This window comes from Pithys albifrons, chromosome 10 (assembly GCF_047495875.1).
Source record: "Pithys albifrons albifrons isolate INPA30051 chromosome 10, PitAlb_v1, whole genome shotgun sequence".
Taxonomy (NCBI): Eukaryota; Metazoa; Chordata; class Aves; order Passeriformes; family Thamnophilidae; genus Pithys; species Pithys albifrons.
This window is the reverse complement of record NC_092467.1, coordinates 8,403,309-8,421,540: the sequence shown is the minus strand read 5'-3', so window position 1 is coordinate 8,421,540 and position 18,232 is coordinate 8,403,309. Positions and strand designations below refer to the sequence as shown.

The 18,232-nt window shown below is 52.4% G+C and overlaps 2 protein-coding genes across 8 annotated transcripts; both read right to left on the bottom strand.

The window, feature by feature from the left end:
• Positions 1 to 520: 520 nt before the first annotated feature.
• On the bottom strand, positions 521 to 7,933 carry LOC139676070 (dimethylaniline monooxygenase [N-oxide-forming] 2-like). 6 transcript variants are annotated; one of them, XM_071564574.1, is made up of 9 exons: positions 7,429 to 7,933; positions 6,122 to 6,291; positions 5,018 to 5,206; positions 4,508 to 4,670; positions 3,990 to 4,135; positions 3,437 to 3,636; positions 2,909 to 3,261; positions 2,575 to 2,644; positions 521 to 1,324 (listed from the first exon to the last, which is right to left on the bottom strand). In XM_071564574.1, the coding sequence occupies exons 2-9, from the start codon at positions 6,251 to 6,253 to the stop codon at positions 937 to 939; spliced, it is 1,641 nt and encodes a 546-aa protein (XP_071420675.1). In that variant the 5' UTR covers positions 6,254 to 6,291; positions 7,429 to 7,933; the 3' UTR covers positions 521 to 936. The 6 variants fall into 6 exon arrangements, with proteins under 6 accessions (XP_071420675.1, XP_071420676.1, XP_071420677.1 ...); XM_071564575.1 differs by lacking the exon at positions 7,429 to 7,933 and adding an exon at positions 5,312 to 5,369 and having other exon boundaries at positions 6,122 to 6,271; XM_071564576.1 differs by lacking the exon at positions 7,429 to 7,933 and having other exon boundaries at positions 4,508 to 4,695; positions 6,122 to 6,271.
• Positions 7,934 to 8,007: 74 nt separating this feature from the next.
• On the bottom strand, positions 8,008 to 14,838 carry LOC139676071 (flavin-containing monooxygenase 1-like). Of its 2 annotated transcripts, none has more exons than XM_071564578.1 (9): positions 14,678 to 14,832; positions 13,335 to 13,505; positions 12,937 to 13,125; positions 12,691 to 12,853; positions 12,232 to 12,374; positions 11,725 to 11,924; positions 10,841 to 11,196; positions 10,169 to 10,241; positions 8,008 to 9,029 (listed from the first exon to the last, which is right to left on the bottom strand). In XM_071564578.1, exons 2-9 carry the CDS (start codon positions 13,458 to 13,460, stop codon positions 8,684 to 8,686), a joined length of 1,596 nt encoding a protein of 531 aa, XP_071420679.1. In that variant the 5' UTR covers positions 13,461 to 13,505; positions 14,678 to 14,832; the 3' UTR covers positions 8,008 to 8,683. The 2 variants fall into 2 exon arrangements, with proteins under 2 accessions (XP_071420679.1, XP_071420680.1); XM_071564579.1 differs by lacking the exon at positions 8,008 to 9,029 and having other exon boundaries at positions 10,841 to 11,008; positions 11,109 to 11,196; positions 14,678 to 14,838.
• Positions 14,839 to 18,232: the final 3,394 nt, after the last annotated feature.

Below are 18,232 nucleotides of genomic sequence, written 5' to 3'. Positions count from 1 at the left end.
CCTGCTGGGACCATCCCTGTCCTCTGATCGGACCATCCCTGCCGGGACTATCCCTGTCTCCTGCCGGGACCATCCCTGTCCCCTGCTGGGTCCTGGTCCTGCCTACATCCCCATCCCACTGCCCCTTTGGGTACTCATCCCTGTCTCCATCCTGATTCCTGGTCCCCATCCTTGTCCCTTTTGGGTCCCCATCCCCATTCACATCCCGCTCCCCTTTTGGGTCACCATCCAGGTCTCCATCCCCTTCCCCTCTGCCATCCTGGCCCCCATCTCCATCCCCATTCCAGTCCTCATCCCCATCCTGGTTCCCATCCCTGGTCCCATGTGTGGGACAGGCAGTGCCCCTCAGGAGCTCCTTTCCATGGGATGGAGGATGGGTGGCTGGGGACTCGTTTTCCTGCAGGGAAGCAGCTGCAGCCCGAGGGCAGGTGTGCAGCAAAGCCCCTGCTGAAGGCACCTGTGGGTGTGTGGGGAGGCTCTGCCTTCTGTCCCATAATAAACCATTAATGAAACCATCAGGGAAGAACAAACATGTGAGGTTTATTTGCAGCTGCCTTCTTCATGTCCCAGAAGTTACCAGACAAACACAAAGCTATCCACAGTTCATGTATCAGAAAATCTCAAGGTGTTGTGGGTCTTGCTGAAATTTTAGGAAGGAAGCTCTGGGTGAGCCAGGAGTGGAAGAGGGCTGGCCTTGTGCACACCAAAATGGCTCTTCCAAGAAACCCTCTGGAGATCCAGACCGGTGGTGGTGTGGATCGCAGCAGGTTGGGGGTGAACACTCCATAGAGCCCTTGGTGGATGTGAAACATCAGCAGGATGTGGACAGACACCAGACATTCCCAGGATCCAGGATCCAGCCGGTGCCAGGCCAGCACCCAGCAGTGACACAGCTTGGCACGATCCCCAGCTCAGCTGGGGCTCACCAGGTTTTTCCTACAACTGGGGCCCTGCCCAGGGTCTCCAGCCCAGCTGAGGGTGCTTAGAAAGGAGGAAACCCACTGTGAGAGCCACAGGCAGAGCCAGGAGGCACATCCAACGCCAGCCGGACCAGCAGTCAGAATCTTCATCCACCACCCGAGTCCTCAAGGGCTTCAGCACCCGCTGCCACTGAGTCAGGATGGCACCTCTGGCCCCACTCCATGCCCCCCGCCCCACCAGCCGGTATTGGTAGGGCGAACAGGGCCCAAAGAAAACAGCCAGGGCCAGCCGGGGGTCTGTCAGGAGCAGCCTCAGCACGCTGGGCTTGACACCAGCACAGGCAGCGATGTCATCCGTGTAGCTGATAAAACTCATCTTCAGGTTCTCCCTCTCGGATGGTTTCCTTCAGTGGGGCATAAAAGGCAAAATCTCATAGCATCATCCCACCCCAGCTCCACAGAAAGCAAAAGCTTCGGGCTCAGACATCATTCCATCCCCAGACTCTGGGGCTGAGCTACCTCAGCCCCAAATAAAGCTAAAGGCACTGAAAAGCCTCCACTGTGTTAGTCCCAGCAGTTACCTGGGGCAGGGAAGAGGCAGAAGTTTGTTTTGTCTCTGGGGCCTGATTGTGCCCTCAAAACCAGTTCTAGCCTTTACTTTGTGATGTTATGTCCTTCCCTGAAATCATAGGTGTGGATTTGGCTGATTTTGAGAAAGAGATGTGAAACTATCAGAGATAAGAATGCCAAGGGGGCTGGGAAAATCTGGGCAATGCAGAAGGACTCCTGTTCTAGGAGCGACCTCCAGGATTTTTGTGCTTGAGGCCTCACGTCCCTTGCAGGAGGGAGGACATGAGCTGAATCTGCTTCAGCAGATTTGGGACAGCCTGAAGTTCCTCAGGCTCCCATATTTCTGTGTAACAGCATTGTGGTGCAGTCACAGGGGTTCCTGGTCATGATCCCTGTGGCTCTGTTTTGTCCCAGCTTTCCATCAGTGTCCCATGAGCCAGCCCTTCCCTGCTGGCAGACTAACCCAGCCTGCCCTGAGGTCACCTCCTTGCTCCCAAAAGCTGCTGCAAGGCAGCATGTCCATCCTCACCCTTCCCACATGCTTGAGGGCACATCTTGACCTCCTGTAAAACCCCAGTGCAGACAAGGCAGGATGTTCACTCCCATGTACACAACAGCCTTGTCTAATATTCACCTTGAGCTGTCAAAAGCTGCCCCAAACTGTCCCCCAGCCACACTATCTGGCTCCAGTGGGGTTTCTAGGTGGGGCTTGGCCCTGGACCCAGTGCTCTCAACTGCCTGGATTTGGGAAGAAAAAGCCACGAGATGGCACCCTTAGTCTGGAGGAAACCCAACCTTCATCTTGACATGCTAGGAATAAGGACATGCCTTGGAGGCCTGGCAGAGGGACCTGCAGGTCCTGGGTCTTGCCATGAACTGCTACAGAGCAGCTTGTTGTGTCTTGGTCCGTCACCCATAAAGGAGCTGCCATGGCATCTCCCCACCTCACTACAGGTTCTGAGGTAATAAATGCATCCAAGAAAAGTGGTGTATTGCAGGCAGGTCACTCCCATGCTGCCCCTTTCCCTGGGGTTATCCTGGCACACAGCACCCATGGCATCCCAGGCACAGGAGCATCACACACCTTTTGACTGGTGGCTTCCTCTTCAAAACATCAGCCATCATCCTGCTGGCAGGAGGGAGCTTGTTCCAGCCTGAGAACAGAGAAACCAGAGACCTCCAGCAACATTTTCAGCTGAGATGTTCACCCTCTTCCCAAGCTAACAGCACCTTTGTCCAGAGTGCTCATGCTTCCCAGTTACGGCAGCAGGAGTGGAGCAGCAGGGATACAGGGATGCAGTTGGACAGATGCTACTGATGCTCATGGCCACCATGGAGCTGAAATAAGCCCTGGGCTCTGTGGACTGCAGGTCAGGCTGCCCCAAACCTCCCATGCCAGCAGATCCCTCGTTTCCTACCTGCAAAGATCCCCGTCACCCAGCGAGCCTGCATTTCTGATCCCACCATAATTGATCCAGTCAGCTGGATCAAGCCAATGATGGCCAGTGTGGGCTTTTCCAGCTGGGGAGGGAAGATGCATTTATAGAGGGAACGGTTGTCGTCGAAGAGGCTGCGAACTGACTCTTCAAGGAAGGGGAATGGGTATATGTAGCCTGTGGCAAAGAGCACCACATCAATGTTTTCTTCAGTTGTCCCATCTTCAAAAACAGCGGAGCTTTCCGTGAACTCCTTCACGCTTGGCTTCAATACCACAGTCCCAGAGAGGAGGCAGAATGGCAGCTCTTCATTGACAATCATCTTAAACTTGGAGCTTGCAAGGGAAAACAGGGCAGAAGTGTTAGCACCTGAGAGGGACCCAAAACAACTTCTGTGGTCAGAGTTCCCCTTCAATGCTTTGTTAGTCCCCAAATATCCCCCCAAATTAAAAATTGGGCATTTAATGTTTCAAAGACCCCCTAACCAACCAAACAACTGGAAAAAAACACCTTTTGGTGGAAGCCAAGCCATAGTTTGCATGGTTAAACCATGAATTGAACTTCCAAAACCGGATCCTCCTTGTGAGGGCGGATGGGAGAAGCCAGTCAAGGAAGTGGTTGAAGCGGGTGGTGTTGACCATGTCGAAGGGGAAGCCATGGCTGGAGACCCGGCTGATCACCCACGTGTTGCTCCTGGCACTGAGGAACACCTGAGAGAGGGGACAGGTCTCAGCATCCTGTCCAGGTATCTCATTGTTGGTTTAGCCCTGAAGGGCAAATCCCATCTCCTGCACTTGGGAGCTGAAAGGGTTATCCTGAGGGAAGGAGATGGCACCCAGATGAACCAAAGAAGCTTGTGGTGGCTTCTACAAAGTTCCCACAGCTGCTGAAGGGCCACTCCTCAGGGGGCTCAAACTCTTCAGGAATTGCAAAAAGCTTCTTCAGTGGCCGTGAACTGGAATTGGAATTTATCGAGAAACCCACGGGCAAAGCTTCCCACGGTACCCTGAGCCACTGGTTCTCTTGGTCCCTGGTTGGGCTCAGCACCACCACAGAGTTGTACCTTGCCAGCCACACGGCTCAGCTCTGCAGAGAGGTCACCGCCAGTGTTGCCAATGCCGACCACGAGGACTCGCTTTCCCCGAAAAGCCTCCGCATGTCTGTATTCCTGGCTGTGGAGGTACTGACCTTTGAAGCGAGTGTCGATGCCTAGGCAGAGAGCAGGGAGCTTCTCCTACTGCCGGATGCATTTACCTGCCCCAGACCCTTTGGAGACCCCAACCCTTCACCTCCCACCTCTGCTTGCAGCTGAGAAGCCCATGGAAGTCTTGACTCCCTGAGTGATGCCACTTTCCTGCACCTCCTCTGCTCAGTTAGACTTTGCAAATCCTCTTTCAAAAGCCTGTCTGAATCTTTACAAGGTGTTTTTCACATTCCTGGGACTGCCCTCCACCATTCCAACAGGGTAAGGTTCCTGCTTGCCCCAGTGTGAGAGCTTTGTGAAGCAGCCAGGCTCTCAGAGTACTGGGAAAAACCTCAGGGAGCAGCTGCAGCCTATCCCACTGTTGGGACAGGGCTTACCTGGGAAAGAATCCAGTGGTAAGTAAGGCTCCTGGTAATGGCCAGTGCAAACCATGACAGCATCAAAGATGTGGGACTCACAGACGCCGTTGATCTCGGTGACCACCTCCCACTGGCCAGATGTGGCAAAATCTGGGCACTTTCTCACACTGAGAACTGTTGTCTTGCACCAAAGCCCAACAAAACAGCTGTCAGAGACCACACTGTGTTTGGAGATGTGCTTGTGAAGGGCTGGGGCTGCTGAGGGTCCCTGGGGAGTTGCACATCACCACTGAAGCTGCCAAATCCCACCCTGCACCTTTCCCCTGGTGATGGCAATGAGGGGGGGATGCTGCAGGCAGCCCATGTCACAGCAGCCTTGTTTAAAGCATGACACCCAAAGGCTGCGTTCAGGATGCAAAGACATGTCATGGTTCTCATGGGATGGCACTTGGCCTTGTCCTGTCCCCTCTGGGTGATACCCTGGTGTCTGCAGCTACTGGTACCCTGGTGTTTGGGGTCCCTGCTCACCTTGAAGTGAATGTGCCGCAGGAGGTCGAAGTGGTGGGCGTACATCCGGAAGTACTCCAGGAGGAGGCTGTGGGGCAGGTAACTGGGAAAATCCTCCGGGAAGGGGAAGTCGCTGAAGCAGGACATCTCCTTAGAGGTGTTGGTGATGACCGAGCGGTACACACTGACTCTCGTAACATCCATGGAGTCCTGTGTGAAGGCAGTGGTGCTGTGTGAAGGAGTGCAGAGAAGGACTTTCTCTCCCCAAAGCATTTGAGTGTTTTTCCTCTTTGTATTTGGTTATAAGGAACAAACCACCATTTCTGCTCCCTCCATTTCCTTCTCCACCTTGGAGTTAGGGGCACATCTGTACCTGGAACAGGGACAGTCCTTGAGGGCATGGCCACTCCATGGCCAACCTTTCCTCTTTGGATGGATCCCCTCAATGGGAACCTGGCCTGTATCAAGAATAGTGTGGCCAACAGGATGAGGGAATTGATCCTTCCCCTGTACTCAGTGCTGGTGAGGCCACATCTTGAGTGTTGTGTTCAGTTCTGGGCCCCTCAGTTCAGGAAAGAGATTGAGGGGCTGGAGCGGGACCAGAGAAGGGCAACGAGGCCGGAGAAGGGACTGGAGCACAAGTGCTGTGGGGAGAGGCTGAGGGAGCTGGGGGTGTTTAGCCTGGAGAAGAGGAGGCTCAGGGGAGATCTTATCACTCTCTACAACTCCCTGAAAGGATGTTGTAGCCAGGTGGGGATTGGTCTCTTCTCTCAGGCAACCAACAGTAGGACAAGAGGGCAGGGGCTTAAGCTCTGCCAGGGGACATTTAGGTTGGGTATCAGGAAGAAGTTCTTTCCCAAGACAGTGTTCAGGTATTGGAATGGGCTGCCCAGGGAGGTGGTGGATTCTCTGACCCTGGAGGTTTTTAAGGTGAGACTGGATGTGGCACTGAGTGCAATGATCTGGTAATCAAAGCGAGGTTGGATCAAGGGTTGGACTTGATGATCTCAGAGGTCTCTTCCAACCCAGTCAATTCTATGATTTGCTGCAGGCAAAGCACATCCAAGGGAGGGGACACACCCAGGGACAATCCCCCCCCCCCCGGCATAGGCAGAGACCACTGACCGTGTAGCGCCAGACCCCACCGATATCCTCGCTCCTCTCAAAGCAGGTGGGCTCCAGCCCCTCATCCAGGCAGCACTTGACAGAGGCCAAGCCTCCGACGCCGGCCCCAATGACGGCCACACGCCGCACCATTGCTGTCCTGCAGCAGGGAACGGGCCGTGTGCGAGCAGCTGCAAACAAAACAGCCCAGGAGTGAGCAGAAACACCAGCCCCTTCTTCCCATCCCTAGAAAAACACCCCTGGTCTTCTCTGGCTGTAGATGTCCATGAGGAAGGCTGTTCTTGGAGACAGCCATGGCCAGCTCTTGACTCAAGCACTATGGACAGATGATGCTTGTTACCCTTCCAGCTGTGCTAAGCCGATGCTGAGGGTCCAGCAATTCTCCTCCTTCATGTGGGGAAAAAGGAGACACTTTTAAACCTCACTGTGCTTCTGCTTCATTTGATTCCTTTTCTCAGTCCAAACCAGGGCATGCAAAGAGGGGGAAGGGGCTCGCAGTTATCTACTGTCCGCACAAAGTGATTCTCCTGAAACCTTTGCAAGAAACAACTTCAGCTAAGCTGGCTCGTTTTCACGCTTTCCTTTTTAATTTTCCATTAAAGAGCAATCTCTGGAAAACAAAAAGGGTTTGAAAAAGAAAAAAAGGGATGCCTGACTGAGCAGGAGCGCAGCACAGCCATTCACAAGTTGAGCAGCACCGCGAAAGCCTGGCTGGGATAACAGAACACACAAAAGGTGAGAAACCCGGGAAACGCGGGGTATAAATGGTAGGAACTCAAGGCCCCGGGGTGTGTAAACTGAGCTGCGGCGAGCTGGACTGGAAAGCAAAGGAACTAGGAAAAATGAACCCACATGAACTTCGATTCGATAACAAACACTCCCACTACACAGTCTGCAGAAAGGGTAATTTATAACTTTTTTCTATGGGTTTTGTGCCAAAAAGTAAGTTAACATAAACAGAAACTGGAGGAAACTGTAGAAAGACAGGGAAAAATGAGGGAGGTGCAAAAACACTTCTCGGCATCCAAAAGCCCAAACTGAGCCATTCCTTGAGCTGCAGCAACAGGGCAGGACATGCCAACAGTCGCCTGTCCTTTTCTGAAGCCTGCTTTGGCTTTGGGAAAGAGTAGCAACATGCTGAAATCAGCCTTCATCTCAGCGCTGCCTGCAGACAGAGGGTCCCTGCAACACCCCTCTCCCCCCACCAGCAGGGAGGCGAAGGCTGGGGCAAATGCCAAAGCCCTGGAGAGCTGTAAGCCCACTTTTGAAGCCTACAAAACCCATCTGGAGAAAAGTGAGGAGCAAACCTTGCAGGACAGCGCTGGGCCTTCGCCGCTCAGCCTCTGGGCAGACTTCGCTTTGAGTTTCTGTTGCCGCAGATCTGAAGCGAAGGCTGAAGTCCAGGCAGCTCCCCACGGCTCTTGCACCACTGACCTTTACACCTGCACTCCGCTCCCTGTGTGCTTAAAAGCACTGGAAGAAAGTTCTCAACATCCCCGCAGCGGTGCTGGGTGAAAATCCAGACTACAATCCTGAAGGGAACACGCTTGCAAGGACTCCCACTCTACAGCTGGCCACTGGCCCAGCCCAGGCAGCAGCCTGGGGTTGTCCTGGGCCATCCCCTAGTGCAATGCCTGTGCCTGCCAGGCATTGACTTGGCACGCCCAGGAAACCAGCACAGCACATTTCTTTTGCCAGCTGACAGCGCAGATGGGGGACATGGAGCACAGTGCAGCCTAATTTTGGGGGGTCAGTGAAAGCCCTCACAGCCCCAACCTTGTGAAGTGCCCATGGCACATGGTGGCACAGCCCCAGCTCAGACACAGCCTGCCCCCCATCTCTTCCTTTGCACACAGGGAGACGACATGGAGGTCCCTGCAGCAGGGTCCTGACACAGCTGATGCAACTTTATTCATTTTAAGTCTCCACACACACAAAACAAAGCTCTAGGATTATCCAGTGGAGGGGAGTGCAGGCAAACAAAGTGGGGATTGCTCAGTGCCAGTCTCGGGGGTGAAAACCCACAACAACCAGGGCGCTTTCACTGGAAAGACACACCAGTTCAACACCAACTGGGATTTTTAGGTCACGGGGCTTAAGTTTGGAAAAAGGGACAGTCTGACATCTGTACTCAGCCCAGATAATCCCTTGCTGGACTAAAGACCCTGATTCCCAGGTGAGTCGGGGCAGGGCTGGGCACTTGCACTTCTTCCCATCTATGACACACAAAGCCACTTTGCTAGTCTACTCCTTGCTACACCCTGGCTGGTGGGATCCACAAACAGTTATGCCATGAAACTGGGCTCTGCTCCCAGCAGTGGACAGGAGAGCAGAGGGGCAATAGACAGTGGGGGAAGGCTGCCATCCCCAGCTAAGAGGGTCTGCAAAGCTGTGCTTGGAGGTGAGCTAGAGCAGACAGAGGTTTGTGCTGCAGGTTGCGACATGAAATTTGTTCCATCTCCTGAAAACCTTTTCCCTCCATCCCGTGACACACTGTGGAGATGTCTGACCTGAGATAACATCCCCCATGAGAAGAACAAAATAATTAACAGGCTTTAGAAGCTACTGGAGGAAACCAAAAATCACGGCAGCTAGGAGCAGGAGGAACCCCACCACAGTCAGGAGAGAAGGGAAAGAGCTGCAGGAGCCAGCAGGGACTCGTGTTCTCGTGGGCTTCAGGGTCCGGTCCCACTGGGTGAGGATGGCCTGACGTGCCCCCTCCCAGTGCCCAGGACCCCCCAGTCGGTACTGGTAGGGGGAGCAGGGGCCAAAGAAAATGGTGAGGGCCAGCCAGGGGTCTCTGAAGAGCAGCCTCGGCACGCTGGGCTTGGCTCCGATGAAGGACGCGAGTGTGTCCATGTAGACCAGACACTCAGTTTTGAGGACTTCGTCAAAGGACAAACCAAACCTTAAAGAATGAGAGGAGAAAAAGAGGCAGGAGAAAGATGGGTGTCAACAGGGCTGGGAGGAACTGTAGTGCAAGTCCTCTGCACCCCTGTTGCCATTGCATCCAAATGCAGCTGGGTTCTTTTTAGGAAGGGACTGGGTGTACCTGCATGGGAACCTGGGTTTATCTGGACCCAAATCCTGTCCCTTGCACAGCACATGTAAAGTGATGCTGCCTCATGTCAATCAATCAGTACTTCACTTCATTAGCCACAGGTACCTGTTCATCTCCCTTCACCTCGGTGAGTTTTTGTTAAAAGATTTTGTCAAACCAATTTTGGGGGTTTTAGAAACTAGTTTTCCCTTTGCTCTCTGCAGAGACATCATGTGCAGCATGAGAAAGGCAGCACCCTTTAGTTTCCCTAACGTTCATTTCCACCGAGTGCTGCAGGAATACATGGTGAATGGGAGATGAACTCCATCCAGTCATCTCCTCAGGAGAATTCAGAGTTTTATGTCCCACCTCTGGTGGGCTGAAACAAAACCATGTGTGTTTAACCTTGTATTATATAGCAATTGTTCTGAGCAATTCTGCATTTCAGTTTTCTATCCCTTTTCTCCTGTGGTGATCTAGGTGAACCATGGATTAGTACATCACCCAGTTTCCTGGGTTTACCTCATTCATTCCCTAATATTTCTTAGCCTTTTACCTGCCTCTGAATCATGTCCCAGTGTGTGTAGACACCTGTTCACAGTGAGTCAGGTCTCCATGATGAGAGCTGAGACAACTTGTCTATACACCTTGCGTTGGATTTTTTTCCCCAGTTGAATTACTTTGCATTTATTACCATTCATTTCTCTGTCATTTTGTCTCTCAGCCCCTGGGGACCCTGGCATGCTTCCCCAACTCCCAAGCAAGGTTTGAGTACCCCAAACTCATTTCTTCCTGTCACTAGCATGCAAAATAGCAGTGTCAAATCAAAGACCACATTGGCTTACTGCAAGTGAGTAAAGGGGAGTCAGGATCTGGGCATCCCCCTCACCTCTGCTGCCCACACAGGGAGCAGCTGCACAGTGGGAGCCTTTGTGTTGCTGCCACCAGAACTCCAGGGATTTTTCAATCCACCAAAAATACCTCTGGGGTTCTGGGGAATGACTTACCATTGCACTTGGTTTTTCTTCTTCTCATTTACTTCCTTCTCCATGACAGACTGAGGAGGCAGGTGGCATAGGCCTAGAAGACAGAGGAGAGTGTCCTCCAGAGCTTAACTCCTGGGGGGACTTTGAACTCACCCACTGATGCAAAATATGATAATCCTTACCCTGGAGGGGCAGGAAAACCCCATTGCTCAGATTTAGCTCAGCAGTGGCAATTCTGCCAGAGACCAGTCCTCCACAGTGGTACAAATTCACCCTCATCCTTCCCTGCTCTTACAGATTTGTGCTGTCAGAGCCCAGGCAGGTGATGTGGGGTGAGATGGGCTGTGCAAGCCCCAGAGGGGATCACCCCAGAGAAATCCCAGAGCTTCTCCTGGCTCTGTGGAGAAGCCTTGACACAGCCCACCCCATAAGCCCAGTGGAAGGTTGTTATTATTACTTCTATTAAAAAGACAAACAAGCCCCAAGTATGTTTCTTTCCTCACTCATGTTGTGGTAGCTTAGTGGAAATGAAATAACTTGGGAAGTGTGAGCCCTGAAAATGCTGCCTTGTCTGCTCTGAAATGAGCTTCTTAGCTCTGGGATCTCCAAGGACAGAAATCCATCCTGGTAGAGAGACATGTCCAGTCTGAACTCCATTTTGGTACCCAGGAGAGCTACCTTTAGCTCTCCTACCTTTGAAGACACGGGTCACCCAGCGTGCTTGCATCTCTGTCAAGGGCATGATGGCTCCCAAGGGCTTAATGAACCCAAGGACAGCCAGGGTGTGCTTCTGCAGGTGGGTTGGGAACACGTATTTGTAGAGGGATGCATGCTTGTTTTCCACCTTGACGACTGATTCTTCTAGGAATGGGAAGGAGACGTTGTATCCCGTGCAGAAGACAATGATGTCAACAGGCTCTTCCTCAGGGCAGTTGTGGAAAACAACTGAGTTCTCCCTGACCTCCTTCACGCCTGGCTTGATGGTGATCCTCCCTGTGAGGATGTAGCTTGGAAGGTCGTCGTTCAGCACAGGCTCACGCACCAGCCAGCTGTGAAGAGCAGAGGGGCTCTGAGAATAGGAGACCATGAGCAAACCCTGCTTGTGCCCCTGCTCCTCCTTCCCCACGGGCCCAACAGCTCACGACCTCCCCGTGTCATTTGGTCTGAAACAAACAGCCCTGCCTCCCCCTCTCTAAACACTGGCTTGTTTAAGCCTTGCACCAGTGTCACCCTGTCCCATAGCATGAGTGATTCATGGATATCTTCAGCCTTTTTCCTCCATTCACTCAATTACTCTTTAAACCATCTCTTTAGAGCTGATCCATCCTTTAAGCCTTTCTTCTTCTCTTTCCCCAGGGAGTCTTATAAGGAAAACTCCACTGGTCCCTTCCAGGCTTTTCCAGTATGCTCAATCTCTTACCATCTAAGGGGGCTACAGCTTATCTTGCCCTGCTGAGCTACAAACTCCTGGATGGCGATCACCCCACTCTGGACACTGGTTGATGTTGGTTGCTGGAGATCTCCCCCTGACCACATCATCAGCCCATCTGCATGGGCTGGCAACCACCAAGCAGTACCTCTTCTCTGGCTGAAGGCCATAGTTTTCATGGTTGAACCGCTGGTTCATCTTATAATTAAGCAATCCCCATGCAAGGGGGCCGGGGAGGTTGGTTCGGATCAGGCTCATAAGGCGAGTGTTGAAAACCATGTCCCAGGGGTAGCCGTGGTCAAACACGCGGCTGAGCAGCCAGGCACCCCGGCTGGTGCAAATGGTCACCTGGGAGAGTGCAGACAATCAGTGGTTTGGCTGATGAATTTGCTGAAAATTAACTCAAGAGGGGAATGGCACAGACAGCTGCACAACAGGAAAGCAGCAACAACTCCTTTAAGAATTCCTGGCTGCTGATAATGGAGGTGGAACAGGAGAAAAAGGAAAACCAGCTTTCTTTCAAGGTGGGTTTTTGAATAAGAGCTTCAGGTTCAGGATGACTTTTTGTACACCATGTCCCTGTGGTGACAGCAATCTGAGCTGCTGCTCCCAGTGTCTCCCTGCCCACACCCCTGGGGTGGCTGGGTGGCGGTACCTTGGCAGCTACACGGCTGGCCTCCACTGCAATGTCCACTCCAGAATTGCCCATGCCCACCACCAGGACACGCTTTCCCTGGAACACGTCGGGATGCTTGTACTGCCGGCTGTGGAAGTATCGCCCTTGAAACCTCTCAATGCCTCGGGGAGAGAGAAATGAAGCTCTTAAGTACCTGAATATTTGCAGGGTTTGTTGGGAGAACTGGTGTAGAAACAATCCAAATGGCAGGAGTAAGGAAGTGCAATCACTGGCCAGCTGGGAGGTCCAGCCCTCCAATCTCATGCACACAGAACTGGTTCTTGCTCTCCAAAATGGGGTCTCAGAGACAAAGCTGCTGAAGCATTAGGATGTATTGCTGTTTGTGCCAGGAGGTTTGGAAAGCAGAGTCCCCTGAGGAACCTCTAAGTCTCCTCCCAGCCCCTGGAAGCAGTAACTGTAGGCAGCCTTATACTGTACCAGGAAAACAGTGCAGGGGGAGGGATGGCTCGGAGAAGTTGCCACTGCAAACCATAACAGCATCAAAGACATGCGACACCTCCTTCCCGTCTGCCTCTGTGACCACATTCCACTGGCCTGTGCTGGCAAAGCTGGGGTTCTTCCGGATGCTGACAACAGTGGTCTGAAATTTGGAAGGGGAGCACAGTCAGCGCTGGCACCCAGCATGTGTGGGGAACTGGGCAGTGCTGGGCACCCATCACTCACCCCAAATCTGATGTGCTCCCGGAGGCCGAAGTGCTTGACATAGCGCCGGAGGTAGTCCAGGAGCCGGGCATTAGGCAGGAACACTGGGAAGTCCTCGGGGTAGGGAAAGTCAGAGAAGGCTGACATCTCCTTTGAGGTGTTGCTGATGACTGATGGGTAGAGGCTTGGCCTGCCAGCCTCGATGTGCTCCTGATGCGGCACCCCGGGTGCATCAGTGCTGTGCCCGGGGTCGGCACTGTCCCCTGCTCCCCTTCCTCTGGGCTCAGGGAGCACAGCCAGGAGGGGCCAGCACCCAGCAAGCTCTCACACCCCTTCCCCACCCACTGGAGCTCAGCTCATCCTATGCCCCAGCCTCCCAAGCACAGCTCCCAGGGGAAGGACGGACACCAACAGCTCACCGTGTAGCGCCAGAGCCCACCGATATCCTGGCTCTGCTCAAAGCAGGTGGGCTCCAGCCCCTCGTCCAGGCAGCACTTGGTGGCTGCCAGCCCGCTGACACCAGCGCCCACCACGGCCACTCTCATCTCTGCTGCCTCTGCCGGGATTCCAGGCTGTGAATGGGAATTAACCTGGGAGAAACCCCACAGACAGTCATCACACTCTCAGGGAGCAGCTCCTGGCACATCCTCCATAGGGGAGTTCTCTATATGCCACCCTCAAATCTTCATTCCACTTATCAGCATTCTGGGCTCTTCGTTTACAAGGGAGATTAAATATCTTTCAATCTTCATTTTCTCCAATTTTTTTTCTAGTTTAATAAATCATTCCATTTCTACAGTGCCTTCACCAGGCTGCTTCCAAACTCCTGCAGTTGTCCTGGAAACTGGCTTTGAAAGTATGTAGTTAAGCTACAATTTTTATTTACAAGCTGTGTTTAAACTATTCTGCCTTATCAGTCTTGCAAATACTTCTATTTTATCTTTGGATATTTGCCCCTGCCTTTCTCAGAAAGCCCCTGGATGGACACCCAGCCCTACAGGGCTCCCAGGGCTGCAGTGGGGATGATGGATCCAAATCCTTCTTGATAATGCCAGGCAATAAAACAAGAGATGATATCCAGGCTCCGTGGCTTGGGCAGGACATTGCCAGAGCACGGACCCCCACACAGGTGCCCTGGGTGTGCAGCTGCAGTCTCTGGTTTAACCCCAGTGCTGGCAGGAGCACCCAGCTCAACTGAGTTACTAATTCACCATACCAGGGTGTCACTAACAGTGGCACTGGCTCCTCTGCACTACGAAGAGCTTTCAGCCTCCAACAGACACAGAGGGTGGGGATTCATCAGAAAAAAGGGGGGAAAAAAGTCTTCAGTAAAAAAAATGGGGTTAGACACAGCATTTTCTAAAAACCACCATACTCCCCAGAACAATTTCAACTTTCAGCCATAAGGCAACACCTAATGAATACTCTGCTTCCCAAGGTTGGAATAAAATCCAGACTTGGTCCTAGATAAATGAAGAAAGCACTAGCATGAGCTGCTCATTGTTACTGTTTGGGGAAAGGCTTTTTTTGCCTGGTGGGAGTTACCTTATATCACAAACACCCCCAAGCTACACATGCTATTTGATTCTCTATCTTCTTGCAGAAAAGATGGAAATAATGCCCAGGAAACACTCTCTCCATGCCTGTTTCTGCTACACTTTCTATACTGTCCCTGCAAGCATCCATAGCAGCCAACCTCAGGAGTGTCACGTCATGCGGTAGGGAGGGAAGGGAAGGCTTCTTAGCCCCCGGGGACACTTACCTGCCAGCCTCAGGCACCTGTGCTCTGTTCCACCTCTGCCGCAGGGAGAGCCCCTCTTGCTCCTGATTTATAGGCGGGACAGACATGGCACTTTGGCAGAGGCAGGGGAGGGCAGGCGGCCACCCCACTCCCACGGAGGTTGCGCAATCAGGGTTTGCAGCAGGAGGAGTGGCTGGACTCTCCTGCTGTCCTGTAGAATGAGCTGGACAGCCCAGTTGATGATCCCTAAGGGGGACTGAGTGGGTGGGAGGCGGTGGAGTGGTCCAGATGTGTCCCGCAGTCCTGCCAGGAGGAATCTGTGTGTGTGGGGACAGCTCCAGCTGTGGGATGGTTTCACTTGCACCATGGCCCTTCCAAAAGGGAGCTGAAGGGGCTGACAAACAGCAGGACTTTGCACCCAGGGCACCTTCAAAACAAATAAAAAAAAGGAGCTGTTTTTGTGGTTCTTGCTCCTAGGATGTGGAGGCTGCATTGTGCCATTAGCCAGATGTGCAGCTGCTGGTGGGCAGGAGACTCCCACGCCAACTGGGAGAGTGTGAAACAGCCACAAACACCAGTGTGCCACGGTCCTAAGCACAAAGGGAGGGAAAATATCAGCTATCAATGCGGGATGTAGAGCCCATCCAGATATCTCCCAGGGGTAAATGATCATGAAAATGAGAGGGATAAAAATGGCTTTGGATGGAGCTTTGCCCCAAGTTATTCAATATAGGTGGGGGTGACTGGTGAGAAAGTATGAAATCCTGTAAATGAATCAGCTGGGCACAGAGGCCATGGAGGGACAACCGAGTGGACTGGATCTTTAGGAAAACCAGTGTTTATAAAAGGACAGTGCTGTTTGTGCCATGGGGATGACAGAAGGCAGCTCACTGGGGCTCTGTAGCATGACTGCAAGGACAGTGAAAGCTGCTGGCCCCAACACCCTCTCACTGATACAGACAGTCCCAGAGCAATGGCCCCAGATTTGATATCAGCTCTTTAAGCAGTTTTAATATCCAAGGAGGCTGCAAGGGAGGGGAAGAAAATCATAGAATCAGTTGGGTTGGAAGAGACCTCCGAGATCATCAAGTCCAACCCTTAATCCAACTCCACTTTGATTACCAGATCATGGCACTCAGTGCCACGTCTAATCTCACCTTAAAAACCTCCATGGATGGAGAATTCACCACCTCTCTGGGCAGGCCATTCCAATGCCTGATTTACTCTCTCTGGAAACAATTTCTTTCTGATGTCCAACCTAAACCTCCCCTGGCAGAAATTAAGCCCATACCCTCTTGTCCTACTGTTGGTTGCCTGAGAGAAGAGACCAATCCCCACCTGGGGGACTGCAGAACAGAGGGTGGTAAATAAAGTATCCAAGAGAGATGTCTGCTGTCCCTGTGTTTCCATCTGCAGAGGCATGAGATAGGCTCGTAGCCCAGAGCTGAAATGAGAATTGAAAATAAGATGCACATTGGTAAGAAAGAAGGTAATTAGTCATAGGAAAAGTCTGATGAGCTTTGTGGCAGACCCAGGCACTTGAATAAAACACATTTGGTTCATGAAGAAACAGGATTCACTGCTCCTGTGCTGGGACATTCTCAGAAGTGCAGCTGCCTAGGCTGCCATCCATCTGCAGCACCCACAGAGACATCAACCTCCTGTAGCTTCCCTGTTCCAGGGTCTCTGTTTCCACCCAATGTCCAGTGCAAGGGTTTGTCCTTGGGAGCACGTCAGGCTCAGAGCACGTGCCTGGCCAGGATGGCTGTGCCAGCCACGCTCCAGCACAGCTCGAGAGAAATGCACTGGCAGGGGCTGAGCCTGTGACATTAAACTCATTTCTTGGAGTTCAGTTAGCAGGCCCCTCTCAGCAGCATAAAGAGACATCCAGATTTGCTCCCCCAGGCCAAAGGGACACAATTATCAAGGCAAATGGGCAACAAGTCTTGCACATCTTTGATTTTGTTGGGATTTGCACAGTCTCTGTTCCCCAGCTCTCCCTCACACTGGACTCTTCCCCAAACCTTGCACCTGGAGAGATGCAGCGAAAAATGAGTAGGGAACCTACAAAGGCAAATATTTTGTTTCTGACAGGCTCCTGCTTTTCTGAGTTTCCCAGGAGGTATTGCAGTTCGAAGGACGCTATGGCAGCACCCCAAGAGTGGTGTTAGTGCATTAGGAGGGCAGTTCAGGGGAGCTAGTTGCATTTTGAGGAAGATAAGCCACTCTCTCAGAAATGGGGCCAGATGCCTTTGTTGCAGCTGCTTACAGCAGAGGTGACTCTGATGAGGAATCCAGTTCTGCGGTGCAAGATGAGATGTAGCGAGTGATACCACGTGAGTCAAGGGTAGAAATACCTCCAAAGCCTCAGACATCTGCTCAGGACTGTGGTGTTCCCCTCCTCGAATACCCCAGGCAATGGTCTGGCCCAGGTGTGCAGAACAAAGCATTAGTGGAGATAGATGTGTGATAGCAGGGAGGCAATTACTGTAATTATGCATGTGCTTGCCCAGGGCACTGAAAAGCCCTTGCCAGCAAAACAGAGGAAAATTCTTGTTGCTTTACTCACCTCAGCTACTGACATGGCAGGGAGTGGTACCCTGGGACACCCTGACAGAGCCACACAGTTCCCTGTCCCCATTTCTGATGGTAGGGGACATCTGCTGCCACCCCACTGTGGAGAGGAGAGGGACCCTGCCACTCCCATTGCCCAGGGAAACTGCTGGGGAAAATGGGCTTTCTCCAAGGGATTGAGTGAGGCCAAGTGAAGGCACAAAATTCAAGAAATTGTTTTACCACCTTCCCTCTACCCAGCCTGGGACACTGAACAACTGGGTTTGTCCATGTCCTCACAGGCAGGGGCACAAACCCCGTGAGATGCCAGGGGTGCCTCAGTCATGAGGGATCATAGGGACAGCCTGGAACAGTAAATAACCAGTGGTGGCTCAGGATGAGAACTGGGAATGGCGTGAAGTCCCTTCTCCCCTTGAAGAGCAAAGCTCCCCAGCACCTTGGCATGAGCCTGGACTCTACAATGGGCTTTAATCCTTAAAGCAAAGGGAAGGAGAAACTAAATAGATCCATTCACTCTTAATCGGTTGGGAAAACTCACCTTCTCTGAAAAACTCTGGCACTGGTTTTACAATCTCTTTCTAAAATAACACTTGAAGCCAAGGAGGGGCAAGCCTATGTACAAACAAGTCTCAGCACAGCCTGCTTTGTTGTTTTCTAGGCTTGTGTCAGCAGCTTTTGGCATGTGTCATAGTGAAGGGGGAAAAGGGAAAACAAAGTGGAGTTTCTGGTTAATCCAGTCTCCAAGCAAAGTGGGGTACTCTCCACCGAGCAGCTGCTGCTGCTGCCACACATGCTCAGAGCCTGACGGGATGTGGGATCTGGGCTCATCAATGAAACACTTAATTTTCCCAGCTCCAACATTATCGCTGCCTCCCTTTACTGACCAGAGGTTTAATTGACTTTTCTTCCCTACACACGGAGGTGAGGCTGCCCCACAGGTGACTCTGTCACTGCTTCCCGAGGGGCTGTGGGACACAGCCAGCCTGAGCTGAGGGCAGGCTG